We start from the raw sequence: 20119 nt of genomic DNA, 5'->3' as shown, positions 1-20119 counted from the left end.
AGGGTTCTGGATAGCAATATCTGCACTGTGAGGTGGCTTCAATATAGAAATGTGGAATTTGCTAAAAGTAAATATCGCTAGTGTCTGTATGCCCTTGTGTACTGCTGAGCAGCTCATCCCCACCCTCAGGAACATCATTTAGCAGCTCTTGTGATATAAATAGTGGGGTTTCTGGGATATTTCAGGGTGTGTGTTGTTTGTTCGTTTTGATTTTTTCCCACTCTGAGGTTTGATAAATCCACTCAAACATTTCCTGCCTGACCCAGGGCACCATGAGTTCGCCCAGTGCCGTTCAACATATTCATACCTGATTTGGAAAAAGGGGTAAGTGGTGAGGTGGCAAAGTTTTCACATGATAAAAAATTACTCCAGATAGTTAAGTCCAAAGCTGACTGAGAAGGGATCTCACAAAACTGGGGGCTGGGCAAGAAAATGACAGATGAAATTAAAATGTAGATAATTGCAAATAATGCACATTTGAAAACATAATTCCAACTATACATACAAAATGATGGAGTCTAAATTAGCTGTTCCACTCAAGGAAGATCGTGGCATTATCATGTATAGTTCTCTGAAAACATCTCCACAATATGCAGCAGCACTCAAAAAAGCTAACAGAATGTCAGGAATCATTAGGAAACGGATAGATAATAAGACAAAAAATATCATAATGCCACTATATAAATCCATGTTATGCCCACATCTTGAATACTGCATGCAGATCTGGTCACCCCATCTCAAAAAAGATATATTGGAATTGGAAAAAGTATACAGAAGGGCAAAAAAAAAAAAAAAGATTAGGGGTATGTAACAGCTTCCATATGAGGAGATATTAAAAAGAATGTGACTTTTCAGTTAGGAAAGAAGATGACTGAGGGGGGATATTATAGAGGTATAAAATAAAATCATGAATGATGTGGAGAAAGTGAATAAGGAAATGTTATTTACCACTTCATGTAGAACACGAAGAAAGGGTCACCCAATGGACTTAATAGGTAGCAAGTTCAAAACAAATATAAGGAAGTACTTCTTCACACAACACACAGTCATCCTGTGGAACTCATTGCCAGGAGATGTTGTGAAGGCCAAAAGTGTAACTGAGCTCAAAAAAGAATTAGATAAGTTCATAGAGGATAGTTCCATCAATGGCTATTAGCAAAGATGGTCAGGGACGCAACCTCATGCTCTGGGTGTCTTTAAACCTCTGACTGCTAGAAGCTGGACTGCATGACAGGGGATGGATCACTCGATAAATTTCCCTGTTCTTTTCACTCCCTCTGAAGCATCTGGTACCAGCCACTGTTGGATGAGAGCATACTGGGCTAGATGGACCATTGGTTTGACACAGTATGGACGTTCTTATGTTTTTAATACATTGTTTTTCATATGATTTTTGTTAACTACTCAGCCTGGGCTAAATAGCATTCCAATTCATGTTATCCTTCCAAACAGTAAGTCAGCTTGTCTTATAAACCGACAGAAAGGATATGGACAAACTGGAGAGAGTCCAGCAGAGGGCAATGAAAATGATTAGGGGCACATGACTTATGCGGAGAGGCTGAGGAAACTGGGCTTATTTAGTTTGCAGAAAAGAAGAGTGAGGGGGGATTTGATAGCAGCCTTCAACTACCTAAAGGGGGGTTCTAAAGAGGATGGAGCTAGGCTGTTCTCAGTGGTGGTAGATGACAGAACAAGGAGCAGTGATCTCAAGTTGCAGTGGGGGCGGTCTAGGTTGGATATAAGGAAAAACTATTTCACTAGGAGGATGGTGAAGCACTGGAATGGGTTACCTAGGGAGGTGGTGGAATCTTCATCCTTAGAGGTTTTTAAGGCCCGGCTTGACAAAGCCCTGGCTGGGATGGTTTACTGGGGTTGGTCCTGCGTTGAGCAGGGGGTTGGACTAGATGACCTCCTGAGGTCTCTTCCAACCCTGATATTCTATGATTCTATGACAGTAGTAGGGTAGCCCATTAATGTCGGATAGGCTAGCTGAATTCTAAGCTGAACCAGAAAATGAGCAAGCCGCATGGAGGAAAGAGTGTTCACACCTGCAGTTTAGCAAGGTAATGAAGAGTAGTCTGACGTGGGGTGACAAATTTATGCAGATGAGTCCCGTTTCCCAAGCAGTCCTAAACAGACCATAATCCCCACAGAGCTGTGCAGGTAAATGCAGCCCTGTGGATTCATATTTTTCAAAACAATAGTAGTACAAAGTATGCGTTTAGCTATTTACAGTTATGTGTGAGACAAACTCAGGATAATTTTGGCAGCAAGAAGAAAGGTTATCACTGTACAAAAATATAGCAATTTCCCTTCCTCTGAAATTTACCCTGCTACTCAGCAGGGTCAGGAGCTGATCACACTCACGAGTTCTAGAAGAGACTTTGAAACAGACACTTCCCTGCTATATCTGGCAAAGTTGTATATTATTCAACAGTAATTAAGCATTTCCAGCAGGAATAGTGCAATACTAACAAAGTAAGAAATCAGATCCAGGAATGAAATCCTGGCTCCACTGAAGTCAGTGGGAGTTTTGCCATTGACTTCAGTGGAACCAAGATTTCACCCAGGAATTTAGTGTGAACAGATAAAGACTATAAAAGACAAGGAGAACATCTGAAATATGTTCAATACTATTGTTTTGATTCTTTAATTACCTTCCCATTCACATTCCTGCTGCTAGGTATGCAAAAGAATATACATTGTGAAAGGTTTTGGACTATTCTTTTTCTTCCTCTATATAATAGCTCACAGCCAATAATACTTTAGAGAATGTATTTCACAACAGAAACTTCAATGGTTGAAAGTTTGGGTTATACTGCTAATAACACATGATAGACAGGATACATGTATGGTTGGTTGGTTTGTTTTTAAATACAGAACAGTATATAAAGTATTTGTTTGGAGAGGGAAAAAAGAGGAAAAATAATTCTTCAAGTCTTGCCACATATGGAAGTTCAAGAAAATCATAAAAATAAGCATAAAACCAAAAAATCATTAATCTTCAACCTTACAGATCTGGTGAGCCCCACTGTCAGCTAATGAAGTTCCAGAGTGCCATAAACGAAGAAACATCATCCTGAGTATCTACTGCCTTGTTTGCATCATGATATTGCATGATCACAGTACAGAGTACAACACTATGCTACTGCTGCAAACATCCCAGTGCAATGCCAAAACATAGTGTCACAACCCTTGTATATTTTTTCTGACACACCTCTTAACAAAATGTCCATTATCTAATTAATGCTCCCCCACCCAAAGTTGACTGGAGCAGGATGTATCTGCTTGAAGTGAGGAGGAGGGATTCTAGTGGTTCTGTTCAGCACTCCCTGCACTGTTGTGTGTGTGTTTGTATGGTAACAAGGAGAACAGTCTGCCTGAGACCAAACCCAAGCATGAAAACAGTTTCTACAAGACCTATATGTGGTGCTTCAAAAAGCCAGAGCTTCATGACTATTGACTATATAATAATACCCAAGAGCACTCTGGGTTTTTCCCCCCATTTCAAAAAAAGACATTAATCAGTTACAATCCTGAGTTAATTGCTTTAGGACATCAAAATTAAATAAACTGGCTTCAAGACCCAGCTAAGTAATGTTTCTCCTAGTGATGGCATAATTACAAAACCCAGGCAAAGATTCTAATACAAGAAATCTGTAAAGATAAATACACAATCTATGTATATTTCTAACAAATACAGTTAGAAATCTAGAACAAAAAAACTGTTTGCTTTTCAGTATTTCACTTTTATGCATTTGCTCTGTTTTGTCAAAAATGTTCTGATACTGATTTTTTCTAAATATTTTTACATGGATTATATACAGGGGTGAAAGTAACTTAAGGGACTTACCGCTACACAGGGCCGGGGTCCTGACCAGGTATGTGTGGGGGTCCCCTCGGGTGGAAGGGGTGGGGCCTTGGGCAGAAGGGGCAGGGCCTTTAAATCCCCGGGGCCTTTAAACCGCTGCCACTACCCCGGGGCTCTGGCGGTGATTTAAAGGACCCGGGGCTCCGGCTTCAGTAGCGGAGGCCGGGAGCTCCGGGCCCTTTAAATCACTGCCGGAGCCTCATGGTAGCGGTAGCTGTGGCGGTGGCCGGGGGCCATGGGGCTCTGGTGGCGATTTAAAGGGCCAGGGGCTCCAGCCACTGCCGCTACCCTAGGGCTCTGGCAGCGGGGCTCTGGCGGTGATTTAAAGGGTCCGGGGCTCCGGCTGCAGTAGCAGCATCTGGGAGCCCCGGGACCTTTAAATCACCGCTGGAGCCCTGGGGCTCCCGGCCACTGCTGCTCCCTGGGGCTCTGGCAGCGGGACTCTGGCAGCGATTTAAAGGGCCAGGGGCTCCGGCCGCTGCCGGGAGGCCAGGGCCCTTTTAAATTGCCCGCCTGGGGAAGCTGCCTCCTGCCGGTATGTTCGACTGTGTACCGGCTCTTGCCGGTATACCGTACCAGAACCAGATCGGCTTACTTTCACCTCTGATTATATATAAAATAACTACGATTTGAGATTTGCCTGGGGATTGTGTGCCTCACATTTATGGACCTTAGCATTAATGCCCTTTTAAAACACAATGGTCTTTTCTGTTCAATATACTTAACTCAGTTTCCTAAATTCTTAATTGGATTATAGTTAACAACTTCAGTTATGTAATTTTGATGTCACTTATTAGATAATCCGTCTTTACTAATAATCTGCAAAAATATTAATTTGGCATACAGCAACTACATAAGTTCCCACAACGTATGATAAGTGAAAATATATCTTTATTGCTCATTAGTATCTGTAAAAAACAAATACTACATTATTTAGCAATCTTGCCTGCATAACTGTGATGGGTATATTGCCATCTTGATGCACAAAACGTACTCAAGTGCAGAAATATTTTAAAACTAAGGGAGACAAATGCTTTCTCTTTTTGTTTTATGACCCAAAGTCGTGGTGGCAAGCACACAGGCCTTTTTTTTTTAACTAAAGGCAGAAGATACCTCAGGTAATATAGCAAAATGAGCTACACTATCTGACTATTAACTGTATCTTACTTCTAATTCATTAATATTCAGATAGGTTGATATGTCTCTGCTCACGATTTATGAAGCCCTGTTTAGCAGAAATCTTTCTGTCATGGTGAGATGTGCACTCTAAATACACAAGGCCCAATTCTGATCTCAGAGAAGGCAAAGCAGCTTATTTTAAGGGTAAATGGCTCATAAAGTTAAGAACAGATAAGAACGGTGCCATATTCTACTTTTGCTATATGTATGCTACTTCCACTATACCCAATGAGAGTTTTTCACAAACACTGAGTACAAAATATGGACTTTTATGTAATTTTTATACAACAGTGAAAATTATGAACTAAGAATTCTGCTATATATTTTTCAACATATTCACCAGTCTGGAAACCTTACAAACACAGTAAACAACAAACATTGTTTAAAGAATTGAAAATAGTCAAAATAAAATCAAATTCACAGAGAATCAGTCTTGCTGCTTGTGTAACAGATACACCTCAAAGATTTTTCTGTATTCTTTCTTTCGAAGAGGATACAAGATGGCAGTTCAGGCAGCCCTGTACACACTGTGAATTTTAAATATTAAACCACTAAAAAGAACAGCAGATATATCATCGTTTACGGAACTCTGAGGCTATGTAGGTTTCTGTGGGTTTTTTGTTTACTTTAGTTACCTGACTTTAGGGTTAATACATCACACTGATATAATTCACTTGTGATGACTATAGACTAAAGATGTTTCTAATTCCTATATGATTTTTACCTCTCTCTGTCTGGGGAGTAGTGGTCATCTATTGCACGATGTCTATCCATTCGGTTCATAGTATTATAATGTGCAGCAGTAGATCGAGTCCCTCGAGGTCCCTGTTCCACATTCCTACTGAGGACATAAAAGCCATCAAAGTCTTAGGGTGAGTAGTGCACCATGTCCTTATACTGATTTGTAAAATTAGTTCTGTTAATGAAAATACCAGCTATAAAAGAGCTTTAAAAGGTCTATCTTTCACATACTTGTACTGTTACATAATTATAAGTCTCATGGTGAATTGTTTTGATGTAATGGCTATCATTATTTCAAAGAAAAAAGGCACTACCTTCGTGCCACAGATACTGTGACTTTAGCACAGGAGAGGATTTGAGCCATTGTACTTATAGAGTGATGCATTGTAGCAGAAGTCTGCTTTCTAACTGAGAGATTTATTGTAGAGAACTAGAATGTTCCAGGGTCCATCCAATACAGGGCTGGTGTTTTGCCATATTAGGCAGAGGCAATCTACTATGGAGTGAAATGAGGACTACTAAGGGAAAATTCAGCCTGCCAAGCAAATTATCACCTGTTCAAATCACTAGATATTAGTTTTGCAATGAAGAAGTAGCACAATAATTTAATTTGCATAATCTAGGAGTTTAAAGGAAGATGTATTTAAATTAAACATTTTCTATATTCTAGTAGCAACAAGTAATTATTATAGTGGGTGAAATCCTGGCTACACTGAAGTTTTACCACTGACTTCAGTGGGGCCAAACTTTCACCCATATTTTATTCAACATAAACTCTGATAACCAGTGGTATCCAATGACCCCTCTCCTCCTGCAGCACCGCAGAACAAATCAACCAGTAGTAGGAAGAAAGGAAGATAGTACTATCAACTGCAAAGTTTATCAGGTAAATGCAATAGGATATTTTCATTTGTATGTTCACAGAGTTTATTAGGAAAGATGTTTAAAGGCTATCATGCAATGCAAGAAATGCATATATTTATTACAATTGTATTATAATTTTAATGATGCAAACAAGATTAATCAGAATAATAAGGTATTTCTGTATTCTTGGCATTTTTGGTCCGTAGTATGAAATCATGAAGTATGCAGTGACAGAAATCTTCATAGAAGTTGTATATACCTTAAACATTTATTCAAGTATATTTTTGTTACATACACATGTGTGCATTCATGCACACATAAATACATATGTGCATACAAAGTTATGTTAACAAAATGATAAGGTTGTAAAGTGAAACACTCAAATGATAGGAAGTGCCAGAATTAAGGCTTCCTTGTATTACTCCTGGGGAAATTCTGTGCCAAAACATTAAAATTTTTGCACCAAACAAAAAAAAAATTCTGCACACAATATTTTATAATTCTGCAGAATTCTGCATATTTTCTTTGTCAAAATAACACAATATAATCACGTTAGTTTCAATTATTTTGGTAATTTATTTAAACTACAATACAAAGGATGGAGAATGGGAGTGGGGAGCATTGGAGGAGATCCTCAAACCCTCTTTGTCTAATAGTAATGTAGCTAGTATTGGCCCTTTACTTCTAGTTATTAGTTAACAAATATATGAAGTCATATGCTCAGTGTTACATTATAGGCAACTGAAGAGCAAGTGAGGGCTGGGGACTCAAACTCACAATTTATATTCGCTACTGACCATCTCCAGAAAGGTCAGTCGCAAACTGTTCATGGAGCACATTTTGATAGGAAATTTTTCAGTCCAAAAATGTAGACCAGTTCTAATCCGTAAAGCACCATAAGCATTTATAAGGTCACACTGTCCTTTACAATGAAGCTCCTTTTACCACTCTGGCAATGTAAAGGAGCCTTAAAATTTTTACACCTGTTTTATATTCCTGGGGGAATTCACTAAGAACAATGGGAACAATTTACTAAGCAGGTAGGCTGCTAGATTCTGCTCTCCCTGAGGGGACAGAGCCTGCTCCACGGCTACCTCCTCAGAAACACCCCAAAGCCCTTCCCCTCCATGCTGAGCGTGCTGCAATAGCGAGTGAGAGGGACAGAGTGTCTCTCTCTCACTTGCACAACGGCCCAGCCCCACCCATGACGGTGATTTACATATCTACCAGCTGCTCCGGGCACCCAAATTGACCTGCCTGCACTGCCGGGGAGGGGCACCTGACTGCTCTTGCAGCTTCTCTTTGCTTCCCCATCAGAAGTAATTTTTCTGCGGGGAAGCAAAGAAATCTGTGGGGCCATGAATTCTGCGCACACACAGTGGTGCAGAATTCCCCCGGGGGTATAGTATGTATGAATTATGATAACCTAACTCAGCATCATATACAAAGTCTGTGGCAGAGCCAGGAATAGAACCCAGTTCTCTCCTGTGTCTCAGTCCAGGGCCGCAAACACAAGAAAACATCCTTTCTCTTCTTGCAGTCTTCTTTCTCATTAACTGTTCATCCTGTGCACTGAATGAGGCATAAATAGTATGTGAGCACATAATTAAAGACAGAATACTAATGCCATGCAAGGGGACTGAAGAAGGTTGTATAGATAAACTTAATTCTGGCATTTCCTAAGTTTTGAGTACTTGAGACTGTCGCCTTAATGTTATTTTAATGTTTAAAAAATGGTATTTCCTAGGTATACTAAAGGCAAACTGAAAAAAAAAATCCTATCTAGTGGAATCATATTGATCCTCCCCAAAGGTCATCAGCAGTGTTGGAACCCAAGTACGTTAGATCCATACCCAGAACACTTGCTAAATTATTTTCTAATCATGTCATATGTTCATAGATGTTAAGGCCAGAAGGTACCATTGTGGTCATCTTATCTGACTTCTGACATTACACAGGCCATATGACTTCCCTGTATTAATCCCTGCTTCAAATTCAATAGCTATGCTAGAGCATATCTTTTAGAAAAATATCCAATCTTGATTTAAGTAAATGAGATCAGAATAAGATGCTCTGTGTGTTCTATTTAGCTACTTCCTAATTAGGTTTTTATTTATAGTAGGGTTGTATTTATTTATTTTACTGGATTTTTAGGTAGGAACCTATCATCAGTTACCTGTATGTGATTAATTATGATAATGTGTGTGATTTTACCTGTGCATAAGTAATACAAATTAATAATAATATGTTGTTAGTGAGAAAATACTTTGTAAGTAAGTAAGTAAGTAAGTAAATAAATAAATAAAAGGACCAGTACGTTAACAGTTTAATCTAAAAAAAGAACAAAGGAGAAAAGGAGAAAAGGGAAAACAAAAAAGAGAGAGAGAAGTAGAATTGCTATGGAAGATCATGTCAACATGTACTTGATTCAGAATATTTGACACTGTGCAATCAATGTTTAATAGGCAATTTTAACATTATGGCCAGATCATCAGCTGGTATTAAATCAGTGCAACTTCACTGATTTCAGTGTAGCTATACTGAATTACAGTAGCTGAGGACCTGGCCCTTGAAAGTGACACTAAACACCAAGAGGAAACCCATTCTACGCTATATCTCTATTTTTGCATCCCCTTGAAGGAAACCATTTCCACGAGGGCAATGTCTGTCCATGTTTAACAAGACTGTTTTTAAATAATCTTTTCAGTCCTGTAGTAGTCATTACCTTATGTAGTTGGGGTATAAGAAAAATGTCCTGATCTTTGTTTCACGGGATCAGAGGCTGTTTGAGAAAAAAAAGATGTATATTCTTTTCTATATAAAAAGTGGTTGTAGAAGTGTTAATCTATTTTTGTTGCTTCCAAAATGTGTAAAAAAATACTGAGATACAGAATCTTTGGATTTCCCAAGGCTTGGTCATTTACCATAGTGGTAGAAAATAGCCATTGAATGATTAAAAACAAAAACAAGAACACCTCAGATCATAAAACCTTTAACCTTGTAAATCTCTCTTTAAAAGAATGGGGATAAAAATTTCTATTGCTTTAGATTGGAATGTGTTTTGTGTCAGACTGATGTAAAAAAAGTGAAGGAATAATTTACACATGGCTATATTATTAAAAACTCAGTTTTCATTATTTCATAAAGAGCAAACCAATTACTCTGTGTTTCTGTCATTCACTATTTTTCTTGGGGGTCACAGTTATTTCAGACATCCTCATGGATTTCAACAGCACTTAATTTCATACCCTCACAGGCATTGAATCTATATAGTGATTTACCTTTGTGGAGGAGGGACACTGGGAGACCAAGATCTAGTCCGTCCTATACTATCTGTACGGTGAGGGGACCCTGACCGAGAGCAGTGATTGGATGACATCACTTGTTCTGGCACTGATAACGTTGAACTCTGAAGATCTCTTCCATTATGTCGGTAATCTAAAGAAAATACAAAAGATGAGCAAAACTAAAATCACATTTGGGTTTGTTTATTTTCTATTTTATTAAATATGTAGCACTTGTTAAAGATGCCATAAAACATGAAGAAAAGGGCAATGTTGTTTTGACTGTTGACGAACATATGTCTGTTTTAAAATGCATGTAACATAAAATATGTGTATAGATATGTTTCCTACATTTATGATGGAATTTCCCTTTAAATGACTAGTACTTAAATTGCCATATATCCAAACAGTAATTTAGAGTAAAAAGATCAGTGAAGAGTAAATTACATTAATTTAAAATAGAATTTTTTATTAGAACAAATATTACAAAATTAGTTACTGCAATTTCTAACAAATGGTGTAATGTCATGATCCATCACTTTTCATCATTCAAAATCCTTCAAAAATTGGTGATCCTAAAAGAAAAGTAAAACTCTAGGGGGCAGGTGAGGGTGCGGGGGGAAGGTTTGGGAACTCCTACTTCAGAAATAGGTTGAGCAGCACTGACATACTGAAATGGGATTCCACTCTTGGGATAAGCAACAGAGAGTCCTGTGGCATCTTTAAGACTAACAGATGTATTGGAGCATAAGCTTTCGTGGGTGAAAGCCCACTTCGTCGGATGCATGACTCTTGGGATCAAATTTAAGCAATAGTGATTGCTTTGTAAATGTATGTAAGAAGGAAAATGTGGATGTCCTGAAGTTAACATCCTTGGTGTTTAGATAGTATGAGTCATGAGAAGTCCTAACAGAAAACCTACCAAGTACAAAATGCAATCAGATGGCAAAATGCAAACAAATGGTCCTTTTTATGACAGCAGTACCCATTCTATATACATCAACAGAAAGAAATGGAATCAAAGGGGGAAAAAAGAGATGGACAGACTTTCTAAGGTATTTCATATACACAAAGAAGAAACTAATTTAATATCAAGTTTATGGAGAAGAGACTCAGCAGGATGAGCATGTGAATATGAGATAAATGTTGGCAGGATGATAGACTCATTAAGGTGGAAATGTATCTCCAGCCTTGGAAGGAATTGCAGATAAGTAAATACCATCATATTGTCCTACTTAAATCTGCCAGTTCCTGAAACTGAAGTCACTGCCCTAGGAACATTATCTTCTAGGTAATAAATATGGGATCACAGATACTGAGCAGCTCTAAAGGACCTTTCATGACATTTGTCAGGACCACACTAATATCCAATGATACAGGGAGCTGTGTCACAAGAGATAGAAGAATTTTAAAACTAATCCTGATGACAAGGGGCTGCAGAGACACTGGTCTTCAAAGAGCTTATGACAACTCTTAGTAGTTACCCAATAAACATGGATGGAATTGGTTTTTCATCCAGAAGAAGGCAGTCAAGCAGTTTGGCGAGGGGTACTTAAAGGGATCCACAATGGCCTGATTGCACCACACTGAAAAATGTTGCCACTTAAAGTTATAAATCCTTCTGGCTGACATCTGAGATAACAGGAGAACTTGTGATAGAACACCTATGGAACTCTACCCTGACAAGAACCAAACTTTTCAAAATTAGGGTTCTCAGCATGGGAGAGAGCAAGACAGTCTGGTTCTGAGCAATTATCTGTGGGAACAGTCACTGCTATCTGCAACAAAGCTGAGAATCATACAAGTTTGAGCCTATATTGGACTACTAGGATAATTAAACCCTTACATCTAAGCTTGTCAGAACCTTTGCTAACAGAAATGTACCAATAGAGAGGCATGCAGGCACCACCATCATCAGTGATGTCCTTTAATAGACTGGTCTCTTCCTGGTGTCACGAGCAGAAGAGTCGTAGTTTCTTTAGGTAAAAGGGAAAGAGATTCACAGCTGTTGTCCCTGAATGCCTTGCTGCATGTCTTTAGGGACACTTGAATCCAGTCAGTGTGTACAGTGGCATGCAAGGTAGTGCCTTTTGCTTCTGCCTTCACCTCTCATGGGGAGGAAAACGGGGTGATCCCAGAGACAGCAGGGTGTCCTCACATTCCTTTGCATTCTGTAGAGATGTTCCACCTAATTCTGAAGTTACCCTTTCTGGTGAATGGAAGATCTTGAAGCTTTGTGGAATCCCATGTGGAATTCAGATGCCTACAGCAAGCAGACCTTCAGGTATCCACTCTTCAGCCAATAATTCTTGGCAATATATTATATACATCAAAGGCTGCCCACACCTCATACTGGGCAGGTCCATAACCTCATGCACAAAATTGATAATCTATCCTAGCATTCCCTGCCTGGAGAATAAATTCAACTAAAGCATGAGCATTCATCCACACCCCAATTTGCTCTCTGGACTGCAGTCCATAAGATAGCAACCACAAAACAGTAAATCCACTTCCAAAAGGACTGCAGCATTGAAACTCTGTCCTGGAGTCCAGTTTCACGGATTCAGGTGGTTTTCTCTTAGCCACAGCAGGTCTCTGTCATGTCTTCATTAACTCATCAGAAATAGGACACTGCCATATTATTCCAATGTGCTCCTAGTCCAGGTACTTCTCAGTCTTGGCCATTGGTAACAAACTAAACCAAACCCAATTGACTTAGAGTCATGGTTCCCATGAAGCATGACCTCATCAAGCAAATCTAGTACCCATATATATCATGCTCCAAGACAAAGAATGCAGCAATCATGTTAATCTGCAAGCAACTTCTTCCTGCAACATACACACATCTTCAATTCTTAAAATTCCTTCTTTCCTCCTTTGTGTGGATCAAGGGAGAGAGATGCCATCCTGTAAAAGATAACAGTATAAATACTAGCTGCATTTATCGACGAAGATGTATCAACACAAAAACACTCAGTGTAGCAGATGTCCAACAGAATGCTCACTGAATGGGTCAAGATATACAAGCTTTAAAATGTTGAGAATTGACAGACATATCTATGTGTGGAAGACTCTGGAGCAAAGTCTTGACACGTCAAAGCCTTGATACCAATATGCTGATACAACTCCTTGTAACAACAATAGGGTTTGCGTCAAATGTTTAATTCACATCCCTTTAATTAAGGTTGTGTTTTCCTCATCACCATTTAATTAGAGAAAACCAATCTGGTGTGTTTTTATGGCTTTTATTCAAGAGCATAAACAATTAGAAGGTTAACCAATTTATTATACTTCCATAAAATACTAAAAAAAAAAATGAAAATTTGATTGATCTTACAGTGTAAATCAAGATAGCTAAATCAAGGAATTAACAATAATACAAATCAGAATTGGAGAGAACAACTTGAGATCAACAACTGGTCAAATCATTGCATGAGCACAATCATTAATCAAATCACATAATTAACAAAATACCAAAGATTAAATGGATTATGTGGTCTTTCTTTCTCTATGCAGTTTACTTAGCAGCTTATACTTTCCCTTGTTGAAACAATGGGTTAAGTTTTAATGTGTTAAATACCATAGGTGATCTCTAGTGATCTGTGGTAAGGTTTTCTTTCAACCTAGGTTAATCAATGCCCAATGGTAATTTGCATTATGGGCTTATATGCATGCACTATTACTGGCTATACACACGTATGCATGCACCCCTAAAAAGGCTAGGATAAGAAGTCTTTTCCTGGCAGGTGTCTCTGCACAGGTATTCAAGTATCCTGATAAGGAAACAAAAAAAAAAAGCAAGTTACTTAGAAAAAGATAAAGGAGCTGCTCTTCACCTTGCTTGGTCTGTGGAGCTTTACAGTCAGTCAGAAACAGCAGTTTGGGGAATTAGGAGATGTCTTGTAGCTCAGGTATTGTCAAGCTAGCAGGTATCATCCTCCGGTCAACTGGCCATTCTACAATGTCTTGGTCTCTACTTTCCTTTGGAGGGAAAGTAGGAGTATCAGCCATCTGGTTGTCATTGTGATGACCTCAGGAGGAACACACTCTCTTTCTCATTTACCAGGTCTTTTAAGGGAGAAACCCAGCCTGGTGTTGTTCCAAATGATCTCCTCAGCAATCTTCTGATCAGAGGATCACAGACTTTGGACTCCAACTGCATTGTCCAATCCTGGTCAAGTGAGGTCAGTCTGACCTTTGGTCCCCTTTTGGGGCCCTACTTCCTAGGGTACTGGTTCTTTGTCACATGCACAAATCTTGGTGTTTTTCCCAAGCAAACATTGTTAGGGGAACAATAACAGGAAACTTGGAAATGGCAGAGATGCTTAATGACTTATTTGTTTCGGTCTTCACCGAGAAGTCTGAAGGAATGCCTAACCTAGTGAATGCTAATGGGAAGGGGGTAGGTTTAGCAGATAAAATAAAAAAAGAACAAGTTAAAAATCACTTAGAAAAGTTAGATGCCTGCAAGTCACCAGGGCCTGATGAAATGCATCCTAGAATACTCAAGGAGCTAATGGAGGAGGTATCTGAGCCTCTAGCTATTATCTTTGGAAAATCATGGGAGACGGGAGAGATTCCAGAAGACTGGAAAAGGGCAAATATAGTGCCCATCTATAAAAAGGGAAATAAAAACAACCCAGGAAACTACAGACTAGTTAGTTTAACTTCTGTGCCATGGAAGATAATGGAGCAAGTAATTAAGGAAATCATCTGCAAACACTTGGAAGGTGGTAAGGTGATAGGGAACAGCCAGCATGGATTTGTAAAGAACAAATCATGTCAAACCAATCTGATAGCTTTCTTCGATAGGATAACGAGTCTTGTGGATAAGGGAGAAGCTGTGGATGTGGTATACCTAGACTTTAGTAAGGCATTTGATACGGTCTCGCATGATATTCTTATCGACAAACTAGGCAAATACAATTTAGATGGGGCTACTATAAGGTGGGTGCATAACTGGCTGGATAACCATACTCAGAGAGTTGTTATTAATGGTTCCCAATCCTGCTGGAAAGGCATAACGAGTGGGGTTCCGCAGGGGTCTGTTTTGGGACCGGCTCTGTTCAATATCTTCATTAACGACTTAGATATTGGTATAGAAAGTACGATTATTAAGTTTGCGGATGATACCAAACTGGGAGGGATTGCAACTGCTTTGGAGGACAGGGTCATAATTCAAAATGATCTGGACAAATTGGAGAAATGGTCTGAGTTAAACAGGATGAAGTTTAACAAAGACAAATGCAAAGTGCTCCACTTAGGAAGAAAAAATCAGTTTCACACATACAAAATGGGAAGAGACTGTCTAGGAAGGAGTACGGCAGAAAGAGATCTATGGGTTATAGTGGACCACAAGCTAAATATGAGTCAACAGTGTGATGCTGTTGCAAAAAAAGCAAACGTGATTCTGGGATGTATTAACAGGTGTGTTGTGAGCAAGACACGAGAAGTCATTCTTCCGCTCTACTCTGCTCTGGTTAGGCCTCAGCTGGAGTATTGTGTCCAGTTCTGGGCACTGCATTTCAAGAAAGATGTGGAGAAATTGGAAAGGGTCCAGAGAAGAGCAACAAGAATGATTAAAGGTCTTGAGAACATAACCTATGAAGGAAGGCTGAAAGAATTGGGTTTGTTTAGTTTGGAAAAGAGAAGACTGAGAGGGGACATGATAGCAGTTTTCAGGTATCTAAAAGGGTGTCATAAGGAGAAGGGAGAAAACTTGTTCACCTTAGCCTCTGAGGATAGAACAAGAAGCAATGGGCTTAAACTGCAGCAAGGGAGGTCTAGGTTGGACATTAGGAAAAAGTTCCTAACTGTCAGGGTGGTTAAACACTGGAATAAATTGCCTAGGGAGGTTGTGGAATCTCCATCTCTGGAGATATTTAAGAGTAGGTTAGATAAATGTCTATCAGGGATGGTCTAGACAGTATTTGGTCCTGCCATGCGGGCAGGGGACTGGACTCGATGACCTCTCGAGGTCCCTTCCAGTCCTAGAATCTATGAATCTATGAATCTAAAACAATAGGAGGTGATGACTCCACCAAAATGATTTCAGCTCCCTTTATCTGGGTCAGCAGTCAGAGCTCCTAAACAGCTTCTTGACCATTAGGTCCTGGCCACTTTCTTGGTCCTAATTTCTGACCCACTATCCTTTGACTTAGAAAAATTCTTCCTTACCCATTCATATGTTTCATGCATATACTTTCTCAAGGTCTATGAGGCTTCATGAGCCCAATAAGAAATCGCAGAACTGTGTGATAGGTTATTTCACTCTATCAAGTTTCTGCTTAATGTCTTCATTCCTATAGGCCTATATGTCCTACATTCAGAAACAATCTGAAGTCAAAATAGAAGACACACTAATGCTCAGATTAAAAGATTAGTGGAAAAGGTAGCTTAAGGCAGTTTGTGGCACAGACCTCAAGGAAGTTATATTGTGTGACCACATAACTCAAAGCATCAACAAAAACAAACTATAATTTATTACCATAGAAATACATGCTGCTTTACAAAACAAGGAAAGATTCTTCTGTACAAAGAAATAATGTTCAGAGACTAATTTCTTATTGATGAAATTGGTATTTGTACAGAATGAAGGAAAAAGGGAAGGTTGATATGAGAGATGCCATGTACGTGAGGCTTTTATTGGGGCTTTCTGGAAGTCAGCAAAACCAGAAAGCATACAACTGAGCATTGATAGGCAGATAAGATAAACTAGCCAGACAAATGGTCAGGTATTGAGCAAAGGTCTTCATATGACTGGGATAAAGAAGAGTGGAAAGTTCTATAGGTGATATAGGGCCAACTCGTGGCATATGACTGACCAGTAAGAGGTTTTACAGGCTACCATCTGCTACCTCAGAGGGCCAAAAAAACTATGACCATGTTGGGAACATAAGATACAAGATTAAGAATTCCATGCAGATTGTATCTTGGATAGTTTCAACGTTATGGCAGATGCTCTCATAAATTTTTTTTTATATTTTAAATTGTTATATAAAATTAGGAAATTAAGCTATGTTGCTCAACAAATCGATAAAATGGCATTGTGAACATAACTCAAAATATGTTTTAAAGGTCTAGGAATTTTAAAAAGTGCTTAATGTCATCATGCCACATTTGAAATAAAATGATACCTGTAAATCAGGTTTATAATAGAAATGCAAGACTGATCTACAGCAATAAAAATAATTAGAAATGCACTGTATCTTAAAAATATTAATTTGTGCATTATAGCCAGTATGCTCAGAATGCACTTTCTTTAGTTCCAGAGGGGATCCTGTTAGCTCTAGTAATATTTAACATCTTCATTAAAAATTTTATGAAGAAGTAAACAGTATGCTAATTCAATTTGCTGATTATATTAAATTGGGAGTTGTTGCAGGCACTAGGGAGGACAGAAAAATAATATAGTTTGTCCGAGGAGAGGCTACAAATATGGACAGCATTAGGTTCAACCTGGAAAAACACAAGTTAATACATATGGGAAAGAATAATGTCAGAGACATATTCAGTGGACGGCAGAAAGCTAGGAAGTCTTAACTCCGAGAGAGGCCTAGCAATGATTGTGAACAGCAAATTAGATACAAGCTTACAATGCAATGTGGTATCAAAAATATCAATAAGCTTTTCTCAGCATATGCACAGGTAGAGTGTTATGTATCATAAATATGACAATTGCCTTTTATACAGCATTGAAGAGATGGCAGTTAAGACACTGCCTACACCTATGGTCAGTATTTAAAATTTGGGGAATACAAAGAAGGGCAATAAAAATGAGTAAAAGCACAACGTATTTATTTACAATGAAAGATTTAAAAAGCTGAATATTTGAAGGCTGGCCAGAAATATTACTAAAGCAATCATTTTATATCAACCTGATCTCTTTCTTTGAGAAGATAACTGATTTTCTAGACAAAGGAAAGGCAGTAGATTTAATCTACCTGGATTTCAATAAAGTATTTGACACAGTTCTACATGGGAAATTATTAAATTAGAGAAGATGGTGATTAATATGAGAATCAAAAGGTGGGTAAGGAACTGGTTAAAGTGGAGACTTCAATGGGTCGTGCAGAAGGTGAACTGTCAGTCTAGAGCAGGGATCGGCAACCTTTGGAATGCAGCCCATCAGGGAAATCCGCTGATGGGCCAGGACAGTTTGTTTACCTGCAGTGTCCGCAGGTTTGGCCAATCGCAGCTCCCACTGGCCATGGTTCGTCGTTCCAGGCCAATGGGGGCTGCGGGAAGCGGCAGCCAGCACATCCCTCGGCTCACGCTGCTTCCCAAAGCTGGGGTTGGTTCATAGGAAGTATGTCTTGGTAACAATGACAAGATGTGTATCACGTCTCTAGCAGGCCTACTAACTGGTACAGAAGAAGGCACAAGGCCATATGGCAAAGCAACAAATCCAGATTGCGCCGGTACCAGTGAGAGTACCCTATAGAAGAGGACTCCTGAAACAGTGCAGAGTTGGTGTGACGGGGGCCAACTTGTCTCTTGTGAGCGCTTCTTCATGGTCAGGTGCGTGCCTGCACTTTTTCCTAAGTTCATCCAACAGGGCCTAGATCAGGACCCTCAGTTGGAATCAGCCTGCAGCCCCATCCCTCAGCTAAGTTCATGTCCACTACTGCTGTCTTTAGGTGGATCTTTGGAGACTCAGCCCTCTGGCCAAGTGACACTCCAGCAGAATTTGTCTTTCAATTTGATTTCCTTGTAGAGTATATCAAAGTTCCCAAATGCGGCCTGATTAAACTCCCTGTGCTCTGGGCTTTTAAGCCACTTCCCCAGTGGCTGTTGGGGGGTACCCAGGCCCACCCACTATTCCGGGTCCTGACGCAGGAACCCTATGAGAATCAGCTGCTTTCTGCATCCCTTTAACTACTCACTACGTTCCTCTGGGCCACTTCCCTGCGGACCCTGCACCTTCTCCCATATGTGAGTCCTGGCAGCCAGCCAGGAGCACCTTCCTTGCTCTCCTGGTCCAGGCCAGCAGGCTGAACTTCTCTGTCCAGCAGATCCTTTTTATAGGAGCCTGCTGGGCTCTGATTGGCTGCTCCCTGCTCTCTCTCTGATTGGCTGCTTCCCACACAGCCTCTCTAGGAAGCTTGGAGGACTCCATTCTTCTGCTCTTTTCCTGGGCCAGGGTGTGGTAGAATCATGAGACTTCCAGCAGGGGGCTTTCGGGCCTAGTACACGCTGCCGCAGTTGGGAACAAAAAGGCAGAGTAAATCAGTTGCTGTCTGATAAACAAGCAGGGCTGAGACTGTCAGTGCTGAAACCAAGGTTGCTACTAGACTCACCTGATGGACATTGCTGGAGTAAACAGTACAATGCCACTCTGATCCTGTTTTGGTAATGAAGAGCATCCCTGCTCTATCTTGGGCACTTGGAGAGCCATGGTGATGTCCCCAACTCTTCCTACAACAGGAGGACGAGTCTCTCTGAGCCCTGGAATGGCTCCAATTAGTCTTCTGAGGTCTTTTCTTAGGACGACCAAAGGAAGGAGAATGGTCTCTTTCTTTCCAGGGAGAAAAGTCTGAAACCAGTGGCATGTCAGGAGGCTGTGTCCTTTTCTTAAAGGAGCAACAAATGGAGCACTTTTCCCTAATGTGCCCCTTGCCTAAACACAATAAACACTGGGTGTGGGCTTCATTACTCAGCATAATTACCCCACACAATGGTCAGTGTTTGAAATCTGGTCAGGGAATAACTATGTACAAAAGCCAACAAAGATCTCTGTGTTCTCAAAAACTGTGAGGTAAAATCTGCATGGAACGCTTTGACTCGGGCCATGTGTGGTGAGAAGGAACTGAGGGTGATGCCATCCTTATATAGCCATGGGATGGGTTATGAGGGCCAGAGAGTGCAAGTGTCACCCCTACAGATACCACTAAGCAAAATTCTCTGGCTTCAGTGCTCTGGGCCCATGCACACCTGAGTGGAATATACATTTGCAACCCCCTAAAGAAGAAAAGATGGATCTGGAATGTTGTACATTCAAATATAAGTAGACTTTGTAATGCTTCTTAATAAAATTCCTATATAATAATTTAAAAAGCAACCACTTCAAGCACATCACTTCATTCAATTTAGTATCAACACAAATAACTAACAGATATCGGATAGTGTTCTAGAGCTGGATTAATATGCTCTATGCCTTGTTGCCAGAAAATAATCTTAG

The 20119-nt window shown here is 39.8% G+C and overlaps 1 protein-coding gene across 35 annotated transcripts in view; it reads right to left on the bottom strand.

Annotated features, from left to right (window-relative positions):
- RIMS2 (regulating synaptic membrane exocytosis 2) overlaps nt 1-20119 on the bottom strand; it is a 791243-nt gene that overhangs the window by 239082 nt on the left and 532042 nt on the right. For 29 of the 35 annotated variants that reach the window (XM_026663674.1, XM_026663622.1, XM_026663658.1 and 26 more), the window contains 2 exons: nt 9937-10093; nt 5775-5891 (listed from right to left, as the gene is read on the bottom strand). In XM_026663674.1, coding sequence (XP_026519459.1) covers nt 5775-5891; nt 9937-10093 — 274 coding nt within the window. The remainder of the gene's footprint in view (nt 1-5774; nt 5892-9936; nt 10094-20119) is intronic. The other 6 variants (XM_026663617.1, XM_026663646.1, XM_026663632.1 and 3 more) reach the window with 1 other exon arrangement.

Source organism: Terrapene carolina, unplaced genomic scaffold, assembly GCF_002925995.2.
Source record: "Terrapene carolina triunguis isolate 2854851 unplaced genomic scaffold, T_m_triunguis-2.0 Scaffold58, whole genome shotgun sequence".
Taxonomy (NCBI): Eukaryota; Metazoa; Chordata; order Testudines; family Emydidae; genus Terrapene; species Terrapene triunguis.
This window is presented reverse-complemented; position numbering and strand designations above follow the sequence as displayed.